Here is a 13012-nt window from a genome sequence, read left to right as displayed (position 1 = left end):
GTTCATTTCAGTTAACTGCCAACGGGTGTGTGCTTCCATACACCCTACAGAGTTGAGAACACACCCCGCCAAGACAAATATATTAAGATTAAATTAAGCATTCCACTGTGCAGTAAATTATCTAGCGGCGTTATAATCTTAGGATGGCTATACTTTTATTTTGAAAGCATTGCCCACTGCTCCCGGAAGTGTTCGAGTAGTGCGTGTCGCTGGCTGCTGTATACATCCACGGTGTGTAGTATACTAGTAGTGGACCGGCCGGTTCAGCACAAGTATTAACTAAACAGTCTTTATGTGGCCGTGACTCCGAGATCAACCATGTTCATATTCCCGCCCGGTCGATCGCTACTCTTTTTATCGTGTGTTTTTTATAGTGTTTTATCTCCTGTGGCTTCGTGGGACACCGACCTAGAGCTCTTTGATCTGGTGGAAGAAATCCCACAGACCTTCTACCAGTTCCTCTCCGTGGACAAGGTAGGGTCCACTCAGTCTGCCGCGGAATGGCCGCACTACACCGGTGTCTCTGTGGCCGGGTCAACGATTTAAGTTACTCCATCGGTCTAACATTCCCGTTACGCGGGCTACAGCATTGAATAAACAGCCGAGTTACAGTGCGTCTCTGCTGTGCATTCTGCTATACGATAGCCTATGCCACGCACGCTAAACCCGGCGCACGTCCGCAGACAGCTGTTGGCTTACCGCGGCAGTGGCACGTATAGATCATAATTGATAGGGCCTTAGGTTTCATATTAAACCCTTCATCCATCAGTTAACAGAGTGAAAAAAAAGTCGTTTGAAAATGCAGATTCATAGTCCGCCTGGAAGATACTATGACATATTTCAGACACCATACACTTCCGCTTCTCCTAAATACGACTGTCGATCTCTCTCTCTCTCTCTCTCTCTCTCTCTCTCTCTCTCACACCGTAGGATGCCACGCCGGTGGAGATTAAGAAGGCCTACCGGCGTCTCACGCTCACCCTCCATCCAGACAAGAACAAGGATGAGAACGCAGAGAGCCAATTCAGACAGGTAGGAGTGGTCTCCAATGAACACACACACACACACTTTTTATTCAGTCTACTCATGGCTCCCTATACACTTACCATGTCATGCTGCGACTTTTATTAGTGTGCCCCATCTCCATGGGAACACCTGTGTGTGTTTGATTTGTTCTGCAGTGTTTACTGTGTGTTTGCTTTCTGAGGAGTGTGTGGGTGTGTTGACTGAGTTCTGTTTGTTTGTTTTGTTGTCAGCTGGTGGGCATCTATGAAGTCCTGAAGGATGAGGAGAGAAGAATGAGGTGAGGCCACACACACACACACACACACACACACACACACACACACACACACACACACACACACACACACACACACACACACACACACACACACACATCCTCCAGTCTCCAGTGTGTGTGGTACCCAGGGGTCTGACTCGGTCATGTGACGTGACTCCAGGTACGATGACATCCTGGTGAACGGCCTACCGGACTGGAAGCACCCCTTCACCCTGTACCGCCGGGTGAGGAAGATGAGCAATGCAGAGCTGGGCTTCCTCCTCTTCCTCATCCTCACCGTGGGACACTACGCCATCATCTGGTCCGTCTACCTGGAGAAACAGCTGGTAAGCGCCCGCCCCCCCCCCCCCATTCTTAATTAAACTACTAAGACCACACACCTTTGCAGATGACCACACCCCCTTTTGATTCAACAGGCTGAAAACCCCACCCCATTTAAATCAAATATCTAATAACACCCCCATTTCATCAAACTGCTGATGACCGCCCCCCCCCCTTTAATTAAACAGCTGTTGTAAAGTTAACCAACCTTCAAATTTTGTACCTTTTTTGTTATGCGCCTTGATGCTTTCCCATGATCCTTTGCACGTTTTAAACGCGCAGGCAAAATAATCTGGGTTCCATTCCCAATGTCTGCAGTCTTACCTATAGGCATCCTTGAGCAAGATGTCCCTCCCCCCACCCTTTTCCTTAAAGCATTTATCTAAAAGAAAATCATCTAGCTTACCATCAGACAGTACACATCAATTCCATACAAGGATCCCAATATGTAAACAGTCCCACAAATTGGTTTTGTGCTTGGCTGGGACTGATGGCGTTTCTGTTGTTTGCCAGTAGGGGGCAGAGATTGAGCCCAAGTCCCCGGTGTCTCTGTTATATATGACTGTTTTGTTCAGGATGAAATGCTGAGCAATAAGAGGAAGAAGGAGAAGAAGAAAAAGATGAGCTCCAAGCCGTCTGAGGAGCCCAGGTGTGTTAACGTCCGTCCTTTTGACCCTTTAGCTACAGCGTTTATCACGGGATGTTGCTGTGTTGTCACAGCTCACGGTGCTCATTCCGATTTACTGTCTACAGGGATCAGGACCGCCCCAATTGGCAGGACATCCTTCCTCTGAAGCTCAGCATCTGGCTCTACCTGTCAATCAAATCACTCCCCCAGACTATCCAGGTGAACCACCCACCCACTCACTCACTGTCTGTCTGTCGGTTTGTATCGCTGTATGTTCAATGCCTGTCATGATGTCTGTCCTGTCTGGCTGTCTTGTCTGTTTACCTGCTGTATGTGTGTTTGACAGGAAGTGAAACAGTACTACGAAGACCACAAAGAGATGAAGATGAGGGCAAAGCAGGAGGAAGAGGAGATGGCTGAGCAAGAGTCTGCTCCTAGTAAGACACCGGCGATTCACTTGTTTATTGCTTTTAGATTCACTCCTTTGTCACTTTGGACATGCTGCTTCATCACTTTGGATTCAATCCATGACTTTGGATCCACTCCATGACTTTGGATCCACTCCATGACTTTGGATCCACTCCATGACTTTGGATCCACTCCATGACTTTGGATCCACTCTATGACTTTGGATTCACTCCATGACTTTGGATTCACTCCATCACTTTCACTTGGATTCACTCCTTCATCAGCCGATCACCAGAGCCCCACAGCAAATACAAAAACAATTAATTTAGAGCACTATATTCCATTCAGAGAAAGTTTTGAACGTGTGTTTTTGATACTGCTCTGGAATGAATCTTTCCCGGCCATTGACGCGACACAACCTCACTTCCTGTAGGGGAGAAGCGGCCCAAGGTGAAGAAGGTGAAGGTGGAGTTCCCGGTGTACGAGGCCCCGGCGGCGGACGGCCTGTACCAGGTGTGCCCCACGGCCTCCATCCAGGAGGTGGAGGACCAGCTGGACGACTGGCTGGACCACCGCAAGGGCAAGAAAAAGGTACGAGTCACCCCTTGTCCCAAACTGCTGGTCCGAGACTCCTGGTCCAAGGTGTTAACAATTCTGAAGTAAGGGGGGAAGTGAGTGGATCATCAGTGATTCCATACCCTCCACCCCAGTAGCTTCCACGGGGCATTGAAAGACTTCGGTGGTCCTTGTCAAAGCAACAAAACTAAAAGGACAATGTCAAATATTTATATTTGCTGAATGGGTTAAAGTTGTACATGAGACATTGTGATGGGGCTGTGGGGGTACGTAAGACAATAACGGTTGGGAAATACTGTGCTAAATAATTGTGTGTGTGTGTGTGTGTGTGTCTGTCAGGCTCCAGAGTGGTCCGACGAGGACATAAGCCTCCTCAGCAGGAACATGGTGAAGTTCCCTGGAGGAACGCCCGGGCGCTGGGAGAAGATCGCCCACGAGCTGGGGAGATCCGTTGCTGATGTGAGGAGACCGTGTTGATCTAGACGCCCGCCATACTGTCAGTAGCAGGGCTGCCTTCCTTAGTCTGATCGTGAAGTTATAATGGTCAAGATGAGCCACATTCACTTTTAGACAAGCCACATTCACTTTAAGACGAGCCACTTTCATTTTAAGATGAGCCACATTCACTTTTAGACGAGCCACTTTCATTTTAAGATGAGCCACATTCACTTGTAGACGAGCCACATTCACTTCAAGATGAGCCACGTTCATTTTAAGATGAGCCACATTCACTTGCAGACGAGGAGTGAAATTATCAAAAAGTGACGTTAATCCATCATCACCCATCATGGGCTGTAACCTGGCCAGTAGATGAAAAAGGAGTGTGTCTGTAGTTGGCTGAAGTACTCCGAGATGTGGGTTGGCTAGGTGTGTTAAACAGAGGTTGTGTTTGCTTTCTCTCCAGGTGACCACAAAAGTAAAGCAAGTCAAAGACTGTGTGACCAACACTACAGGTAAAATAAATATGTCTAATAATCCAGTGGTTCTCAACCTTTTTGAGTCGCGACCCCCAATTTGTCTGTCCGTGACCCCCCCCCCCCCCCACACACACATTTATATTATCTTTGTATGTAACAGGTCATGTTTTACCTCTAGCTATTGCTTTTAGTAGCCTTCATGCAGGATGTCATCCTAATCTACCACAAATCACTATGACAGTCAATAAATAGAGCTCGAGATTAGAACACACACACACACACACACACACACACACACACACACACACACACACACACACACACACACACACACACACACACACACACACACACACACACACACACACACACACTAGGGCTGTCAAAATTGCTAAAATGCAAAATTGCTCGAATATTCCCTCTAAAAAAAAACATATTCGAATATCTAGATTTGCGCATTATGTCAATCACGCGCATTACGTTAATAACAGGACAAACTAATACAACGAGACATAACTACTTGTATAGGTAGTTTATTTAAGTTTAAACATATTTGAATGTTTGAACATATTACCTACACAAAAATAAGTAAATGAACTAATGGCCAAGACCGCAGACCTCGCTCTCGCTCGCTCTCTTTTTATCTCACTCTCTCCCGCTCCCCCTCACTCTTTCTGCACATACTGGTTTAAATAAAGAACAACAATAAACAAATGCTGAGTGCTGATCAAGAGTTTTGTGCAAGCAATTTAAGGTCCTGACTCTTGTCACTTAACTTGTCGCTTGACTCTTGTCTGTTGTCTTGTAGTGTTCTGGTCGCCCACTCGCAAAGCAGACAGCCGCACTGCGGCTGTCGCGGGTGTGTGTTTTTCCACATTCTAATATTAATTTTCACCTTCGAATGTCTGTTTTTCTGTTTTTCGAATATATATTCGAATTTAGAATATTCGTTGACAGCCCTAGTGTCTGTATGTGTGAATGAGAAGGGCAGACATGAGACTAGTGGACAGGTCAGTTCGTTGTTGTTGTTTTGGTGTAGTTACGGCCAACAGTAACTGGTTTTGAGTAATAAAATGCCTGTTTGATCCCAACCACTCGTCGTCCTTCTAACGTCCGGTCGGACGCTACATAAATTTTGATAAAAATTAAATAAATAAATAATAAATAAATAAATTTATATTTTTCCAAAACGATTTGGCGACCCCCAGAAATCATCTTGCGACCCCAATTGGGGTCGGGACCGCAAGGTTGAGAATGGCTGTAATAATCCATATAATAATAATGAAAACTAAACTAAAATGTTACTTTGTGTGGGAAACTATTACAATGAGTGCACATTTGGAACTAAATCAAAATCTCTAACTGCCTATTGGCTAAGCACACTGACTCTGTAATGTCCCTCATGGTCACCCAGGGCTGGTGAAGCTGTCAGAGCTGAAGAGCGGCCAGTTCTCCTCCAAGGCGTCCACTACTGGCTGTGTGGCAGACAGCATAATGACCCAGAGGGACGCCCCGCCCACCACCCCCAGCCCCACCAATACCCCCAAACCCACCCCCACCGCCGCCGTGACCCCACCTCAAGGAGAGGAGGAGGGGGAGCAGGAGGGACAGGTCCTCAGGAGGAGGTCCAAAAAGGCAGGAGCAGCAGGTGGAGGAGGAGGAGGAGGAGGAGCCACGAACGGGGAGTCGAGGGTGAAGTCGAGGCGGCAGCGGGACTTTGACCCGACGGCTGTGGATGAGGAGGAGGAGAAGGTGGAGGAGAAGCAGCAGCATAAACAGGAGAAACGGGAGGAGGCGCAGCAGGAGCCTGAGGAGCAGAAGGAGAGCGTGTGGACGCAGAACCAGCAGAAGCTCCTGGAGACAGCCCTGCAGCAGATCCCCCGCGGCGCGGCCGAGCGCTGGGACCGCATCGCCAAGATGGTGCCGGGCAAGACCAAGGTGAGGGGACCCGTCTCCTAGCAACCGTCCACCAAACGACCGCTGTCGGGTGGTCGGTTTGGTCAAAATGAGCGTGTGATGGACACGCTCATTTTGTGACTTTTTGTGACAAATATAAAACGCTTTTGTGTCCAGATATGTTTAAAAAAAAGTTAAGGATTATTTTGACACGCAAATGTTTTAACGTAGCTGGACACAAAAGTGTCCCTTACACACTTTAACGTGATACTAGGTTGACAGTTTGTTGGTTGATTTAACTGTCTAACTGTGTGTTGCGGACATGTTTGTGTCTAGCTACGTTAAAGCTGTGTTAAAGCTTCAGTTTTTTACAACATAAAGTTCGACAACCATGCAGTGTTTTTTTTTTAAACTAATGTGGGAAAAAGGTAGGTGTAAGTTGACACCTACCATTGACACCTACGTGTAGATGAAGACATCAGTGACATAGTCGATGTATTATTGCTTATGATGAATAACCATAGAAATAAATCTCAATGTTCCCGTTTGTGGTTCCGCCCCCAGGAGGAGTGTATGATCCGCTACAAACTGTTAGCTGAGCTGGTCCAGAAGAGGAAGCAGGCCAAGAGCTGACTTCCTGTTTCACCCTCTGAGCGCCTTGCCTCTTCCTGCCACGCCCCTCCCCGACATAGACAGCCAATCAAATATCATGGATTACCTCTGTGAGCTAATCAGAAAGCTGGAAAACCTCTCTTGAGCCCAAACAGAGAGGCTTATGGGTAGTTTCTGTATGAAGCCTTTCACAGGTGGGTGGGGGGAGGGTAGTTGCTGGAACTATTTTTTATTTTGTTTTAGCTGATCTAATGTCCATCCTAACCGCCACAGGTGTTTTTTATTTGATCTATGCTAATTTGGTCAGCTCCGTTTTCATGGAAAATAGGATGACAGTCAAAAGTATTTGATTGACAAATGTTTTTCTTGTTTTATGCCCAATTCGCTTATGGAAGATATGAATTTTGTGTAACCACTCCCACTTTTGACATCAGAGGAAAATGGTCCAATTACATCCAAGCTTAATGTGCCTTAGCCCCGCCCCTGCCCCTCACCCAAAGTACGTTGTTCAGCATTCGTCTTCTCTCGGGAACATGGCCATCGGCGACACTAGCTCAACCATTGTTATTTCTTTCACAAATATCTTGTTACAACTGCAAACGGTTTATTATGAATAAAACAGTATTTATTTCCTTGAGTTTGTCATATTGATCGTCTGTTGCTGTCCGGCTTGTTATCTGTGCAGGGTTTGCAGTGGACAGGTGCAGAGAAAATACTACATAGAACATCAGGCAAGGTATTTACTGTTTAGCAGACAACCAATCCCACTCAATTGCCTATATTTAATAATGATGGTTTGAGTTGATTATGGTATTATTTCGTAACCATATAATATCTTAGATGAAGTGATCAGGGAACCACATAACATGAATTCATTTTCAAACTGGAATCCACATTGGATCCAAATCCAAGTCACAATTGAAGTGTTTAAACAGATTCACCCTTCAGCCTGGCTTTCATCGTTATAAACTAATGTTTGGTTTATTTTTGTGAAAATCCCAGACTTGCCGGTTGAAAAATAAACCATACTATTACATGCATGTATGGGTTACATCTTCCAGAATGTTCTGGTGGTGGTTGATGGTTTCACAAGTCTCCGACTCCAGTGACATCCTGTGTGGTTGGACCAGTGGCTGGTGATCTGTTAAAAAGGTTCAACTCCCCCCTCCCTGGACTAGCAAAAGGTTGCCAGTTCATCTCCCCCCTCCCTCCCTGGACTAGCATGAGAGGCTGGTCCTAGGGGTACAAAGTCAGACTGAGGTGATCCCCACCCGGGGAGGCTCGGTTCTCGTTACTTCTTGTTCTTGGACGTTCTCTCCTTCCGTTTCTTCACGTGTTTCGGCGTTTTGCTTTTCCTCTTCTCCCTCTGAGCTTCTTTGATGTTCTTCTTTCGTTCCTAGAGGACGAGAGGACAGCGATGACATCACCATGTTTGTCGGGTTGGTTGGCTAAAGACAAGTGCATGGATTGGTAATGGACAAATAAACATTCTACATACCTTCTTATCTACCGAGGATTCCTCTTCGTTCTCTCCTTTCTCTTCCTTATCTCCATCTTCCTCTTCATCAGAGCTGCACTCCGAGCTACTGCTCTCCTCCAGCAGTGCCGGTACCTAGAACCGGAAAGAACCAGAACTCGAGCGTTAACACTTGCTGCTCTGATGGCAGTCGGCCCAGCCCACTAGCACCCCAAAATAACTGGTAAAATCCAAACGACATCCCAATTTAATGTGAAAATGTTATTAAAAGACCTTTGTAATCTCCTCGTCAGGTCAACCATAATGTAAATGATTCACAAAACAATAAAAAATGTGCACGTGAGAACAGGGCACACTGACCGTTTGAACTCCAGACAAGTCCTTCCTCAGCCCCATTACGGTTTGATAGAGAACCTGCAGAAATCATCAACGTTACTAGAACCACCGCTACGTTAGATAATAATTTAAAAATAAATTATTATAAAAAAATATTTTAAAGAAACGTAACAAAGTGTTAGACAGGGAGAGTACACAAAACAACAATAGATCATGATCATATCAATGTACGATAAAATAATAAAAAGACGAAGAAAGAAAAACAATACTGTAAAAACAAGCGGTGAGTTAAGAGGTATGAGTGGTGTGTAAACCGCATCCTCACGTTGTCGTTCTGCGTTTGCATCACGGTGGCGTCCTCCTCCTTCATGGCCGCCACGTCACGCTCGTAGTGGTTCACCTCCGTCAGTGTCCGGGGGATGTAGGCCTTCTTGAACACCTGGGGGTAAGGTCAGAGGTCACGCTGACTGTATGGGGGCTTTTACTTTGACAGCCGGTACTGTGAGAGATGAGTGAACGGACCTCTTCATCGACCCGGTCTTGGTCCGAGCGCTCCTGGACCGTTCTGTCTGAGGAGATGTCCATGGCCTACATACACAAACACACATCTCAGCTTTATTCTTCACTAAAACCCTGCCTAAATACAGTCTTCATTTCACTAAAACCCTAACTAAATACACAGCCTCCGCTTTAAAGAAAGTCATCTTAAACACCCTCTATTCTTGTGGAATTCTGGAATCAAGCATTTAGTTGCCACTAGAGACTGCTGCTCGTTGGTCCAGTGATATACAATGACAATTAACGTAACTTTCTAAAGACATCGCACATTGTTTGCTTCACTAAAACATAAATACGTGATTATCAAAGTGCAGCCTGAAGACAACATCTCTGCGGATCTCTAGGACCTCCAGATGAGCTGCTGCTTGCTCCAGCTGCTCCACCTACCCGCTCCAGGTACTGGTTGATGTTGTCGCTGTTGATGGAGGGGTCGGTGATGAACTCAAACAGCTCTCTGATGGTCATCACTGCCACGCCGCGCTTCATGAAGAAGTCTGGGGGACAGGGGATTAATGGTCAGCTTAGGGACTCAGGGACGCTCGAGAAACTAATGGATTATGTTTTCTAAGGACGGTGTCTGTAATCCTGGCTACAGTGTCACGAATCGATCCGAATTTTGGTGTAGCTTAAGGCCATTAGATGTATACAGGCTTCCTGTTCTGCTGTGTGAGTGTGAGGAATGTGGGTTGACATCTGCCATCAAGTGGTCTGATTCCCCGCAGAGTGTTCTCCTTCTGATCAGTGGTTAGAGCCCCTGATGTGTAGCAGGGTGGCATACAAGAACTGTGTGTGTGTGTGTGCGTGCGTGCGTGCGTGTACCATTGATGTTGCTGCAGTCCTTGCGGAGGAACTCCAGGGCGTGGGGGTGGTCGTGCTCCACCGACTGGGACACGTCGATGATGACTGCGTCACCGTTGTTGTACCTGAGCGATCAACGCGGCTGTTAGATACAGAACACAACCTTCTGGAAGGATTACCGTCCATGTTCAGAGTCCCCGGAGGTTACGGGTCGGTGGTTAATTGACCCCCAATGCATCTGTAGTAACTTCCCTTCTGTGTAAAGCTGCAGAGCACTCGCATAATCGTCTTATTAGGAAAATAATACGCTAGCTGGATTAACCATACTGTTAGGTTCTGCTGACAAAGGAAATCATAATTTTTCTTCATCTTCCCCCTTTTTCCTTTCGAAGCAGATTCATTTCATTGCAAAGATATTCAATAAATGGTAAATAATATGATCATAGAGTGGTACAAACAGTGTGACTAATACCACTGAGTACTCACAGTATGTTGAACTCGCTGAGGTCGGCGTGGACCAGCCGGGCCTCCTGGTACATCTTCCTCATGTTCTCGATGACCTGCAGGTACAGCTCACACGCCTTGGACTCGGACAGAGCCGCGTTCTTCAGCAGAGGAGCTGGCCTGGAACCACAGATATGGACCCGGTCAACAAAACTGCACTGCGCACTTCCCCAAAATCCGATGACTTTATTGATCCGAGGGGGGAAATGGATTGATAGAACAATGTCATTGGCCCTCTGATGCAAACAAGCAGAACACTGATTGGCAGGTAAGTTAATGACCAGAACACTGTCCTTGGCCCTTACATGTCTTCCTTGCCGATGAAGGTCATGAGGAGGACATGACTCCGGAGCATCAGAGGTTCTGGACTGGGAATTCCCGCTGTCTGCAGCCTAAAACCCAGAGGCCAAAGTTCAAAAGGTTACAGAGAATCCTCTGGAAGAATCCTCCTTCCCAGCTTCCTGTGAGCCAGACACTTGTCTAGCTCACCTGAGGAGGTTCCTCATCTCCTTCTCGGCCCACGTGCGCACCATCTTCCTGGGATTGCCTTTGCAGTAACCATGGCGAAACCTGCAAAAAGCACAGAGGCAGCACTGAAGACGGCCTGCTCACCTGTGCAGCAGCCCAGGGGTGTGTGTGTGTGTGTGTGTGTGTGTGTGTGTGTGTGTGTGTGTGTGTGTGTGTGTGTGTGTGTGTGTGTGTGTGTGTGTGTGTGTGTGTGTGTGTGTGTGTGTGTGTGTGTGTGTGTGTGTGTGTGTGTGTGTGTGTGTGTGTGTGTGTGTGTGCAGAGGTTAACAGCCCATGTGGAGGACGTCTCTGTACCTGAACTCTCCGCTGACGTATTTGTCGCGGTCCTTGAACAGTAAGATGGACGTCTTGTAGATCTTGATCGCTCTGTTCTCTCCAGCGGCAGTGGTGGCGTGGTACACGTTGGCCTGGTGGTTTCAGCACAACATCCCAGTTGAGACAGACAGACAGGCAGACCGACAGACAGACCGACAGACAGAGTGTTTGTTTCTCACCTCTTTACCTGTGCTGATACACCCGTTGATCTCAGAGATGATTCCACGACTGAGCATCTTGAAGAGGATCATCCTTGTTCTGGGATCCAGAACCTGCAGAAGGTGAAGTTTCAATATAAAAGTTCACCTCTAGAATGTTCATCTAGAACATGAAACATGGCCAACTGGAACCATCGTGGCCTCAACAATTCTATTTGACTCTTGACTAAAAGTGTGTGAATGACACTATGAATGTTATTATCATCAGGTGGTTTACCTGTTCGACTGTAGCACGGTCCGACTTGTCCTTCACTCGGAACCTAGAAAACAACAGATTAAGACGGATGCGGTTGCTACAAGGGTAAATGTCAAATGTCATAGAATTTATTCTTTCCTTTTATAACATTGATAATGTTGGTTATGTTAGGGAATCAAACTTACGTGTCAGACTCCCTCTGTTTCTGCATTGTCGTCACTTTGTTGATCACCGAGTCGGCATAGTTTAGTTTATCTACCCAGAGTAAAAAATATAGACAATCATCCAACTGTTGCTGGTTTTGTGAACCAGTAGAAGTAAGTGAAACCAGGTGAGGAGAAATTTACCCAGGTTGATCTTGTGTTCGAATTTCCTCAAAGCTTTATCGGTGGGAGTGGACGACTTGAGTGCCTTGTTCGAAGAATGCTGCTTATTTGACTGTGAACAGCAAATATAAATATCGTTTAGCATTTAACGGCAGATCAAGGTGATATAAGGTTTGCAAGAAAACTGGTCTTTCATCTCCTACCTGGGAGTTGAGGCCTGGTCGGTTCATGCTGTTGTAGCGTTTGGTAATGTCTGAGCCCTTCCAATCCCACTCGTCGTCATCATCTTCTTCATCATCATCATATTCATAGTCCTCATAATCCTCTCCGTCCACCGGGCCGGTTGGTGGAGGTTCCAGCGACATACTGTTGACCTGGTTTTCTACCACATGTACGGCCGGTGGAGTAACCTCAACGGCATCGGAGGGACTGAACCACAAGAAAATACGTCATGTCAAACAGATCAAACATTACGGTAATAATCACAGTACGTTAGCCACGCAAGGCTTCCGACAGCATCACAACGTTGAACTCCATGTTGTTGCGGGGTAGCCATGACCATGACAACCCCTGACTATACTTTACATAGAGATACTGTCATACCAACATCATATTTGTTCACTGTTTTAATGATTTGTGTTCCTACTTTCTTCTTTCTTATTATCATGACAAGGGTCAAAGTAGGGCTGACAATACATGTTGTGTGTATGTGAAACTCAACTGAAGTGAGTTGAGCCTAAGATGTTGTAGTAGGCATATATATATATATATATATATATATATATATATATATATATATATATATATATATATATATATAAATGGCACAAACTATGTGTATTGTAAACACTGGCATCATCCGCACCGAGAGTGTAATAAGGCATATCGACCGCAAGTAATGGACCACCACTCACGTGTCTGATTCTTCTGCATCGTCGAATTGTCCCTCGACAACATTGGCACGAACAGAAATCATAATTTCCCAAATCACAACCTTTATTAGAGTCAATAAATACTTTAACAGTTGAGTTAATCAGGTATCCAGAATAGCCCCACACAACCTCGTGTGTTACGGTTAGGGATGTACTTCCGGGT

The 13012-nt window shown here is 46.1% G+C and overlaps 2 protein-coding genes across 2 annotated transcripts; one reads left to right on the top strand and one right to left on the bottom strand.

Annotated features, from left to right (window-relative positions):
- The first annotated feature begins 223 nt into the window (after positions 1 to 223).
- On the top strand, positions 224 to 7298 carry dnajc1 (DnaJ (Hsp40) homolog, subfamily C, member 1). Its single transcript, XM_084480569.1, has 12 exons — positions 224 to 474; positions 931 to 1032; positions 1257 to 1303; positions 1464 to 1629; positions 2200 to 2273; positions 2378 to 2471; positions 2599 to 2689; positions 3094 to 3251; positions 3576 to 3695; positions 4141 to 4189; positions 5568 to 6091; positions 6614 to 7298. The coding sequence occupies exons 1-12, from the start codon at positions 319 to 321 to the stop codon at positions 6680 to 6682; spliced, it is 1650 nt and encodes a 549-aa protein (XP_084336695.1). The 5' UTR covers positions 224 to 318; the 3' UTR covers positions 6683 to 7298.
- A 10-nt stretch (positions 7299 to 7308) lies between these two features.
- Positions 7309 to 13002, bottom strand: riok1 (RIO kinase 1 (yeast)). The gene is made up of 17 exons (XM_084480568.1): positions 12832 to 13002; positions 12121 to 12346; positions 11939 to 12029; positions 11777 to 11846; positions 11613 to 11655; positions 11357 to 11449; positions 11157 to 11269; positions 10824 to 10904; positions 10640 to 10726; positions 10317 to 10454; positions 9852 to 9955; positions 9420 to 9526; positions 8997 to 9062; positions 8800 to 8913; positions 8499 to 8552; positions 8160 to 8273; positions 7309 to 8057 (listed from the first exon to the last, which is right to left on the bottom strand). The coding sequence occupies exons 1-17, from the start codon at positions 12891 to 12893 to the stop codon at positions 7953 to 7955; spliced, it is 1668 nt and encodes a 555-aa protein (XP_084336694.1). The 5' UTR covers positions 12894 to 13002; the 3' UTR covers positions 7309 to 7952.
- Between the last annotated feature and the right edge of the window lie 10 nt (positions 13003 to 13012).

This window comes from Micromesistius poutassou (assembly GCF_964030765.1).
Source record: "Micromesistius poutassou genome assembly, chromosome: 16".
NCBI lineage: Eukaryota > Metazoa > Chordata > Actinopteri > Gadiformes > Gadidae > Micromesistius > Micromesistius poutassou.
Note: the sequence above shows the minus strand (reverse complement) of the source record. Positions and strands in the feature narration are given on the sequence as shown.

Bases quoted from the DNA above. Each gene is read 5' to 3' on its own strand.
- dnajc1 (XM_084480569.1), top strand. From the start codon at position 319: ATGTTCATATTCCCGCCCGGTCGATCGCTACTCTTTTTATCGTGTGTT. The intron at 2,690-3,093 runs GTAAGACACCGG...CACTTCCTGTAG, and splicing joins TGAGCAAGAGTCTGCTCCTA to GGGAGAAGCGGCCCAAGGTG. The intron at 6,092-6,613 runs GTGAGGGGACCC...TTCCGCCCCCAG, and splicing joins TGGTGCCGGGCAAGACCAAG to GAGGAGTGTATGATCCGCTA.
- riok1 (XM_084480568.1), bottom strand. From the start codon at position 12,893: ATGATTTCTGTTCGTGCCAATGTTGTCGAGGGACAATTCGACGATGCA. The intron at 11,450-11,612 runs GTAAACCACCTG...CACCTTCTGCAG, and splicing joins ACCGTGCTACAGTCGAACAG to GTTCTGGATCCCAGAACAAG. The intron at 8,553-8,799 runs GTGAGGATGCGG...TGATTTCTGCAG, and splicing joins TGCAAACGCAGAACGACAAC to GTTCTCTATCAAACCGTAAT.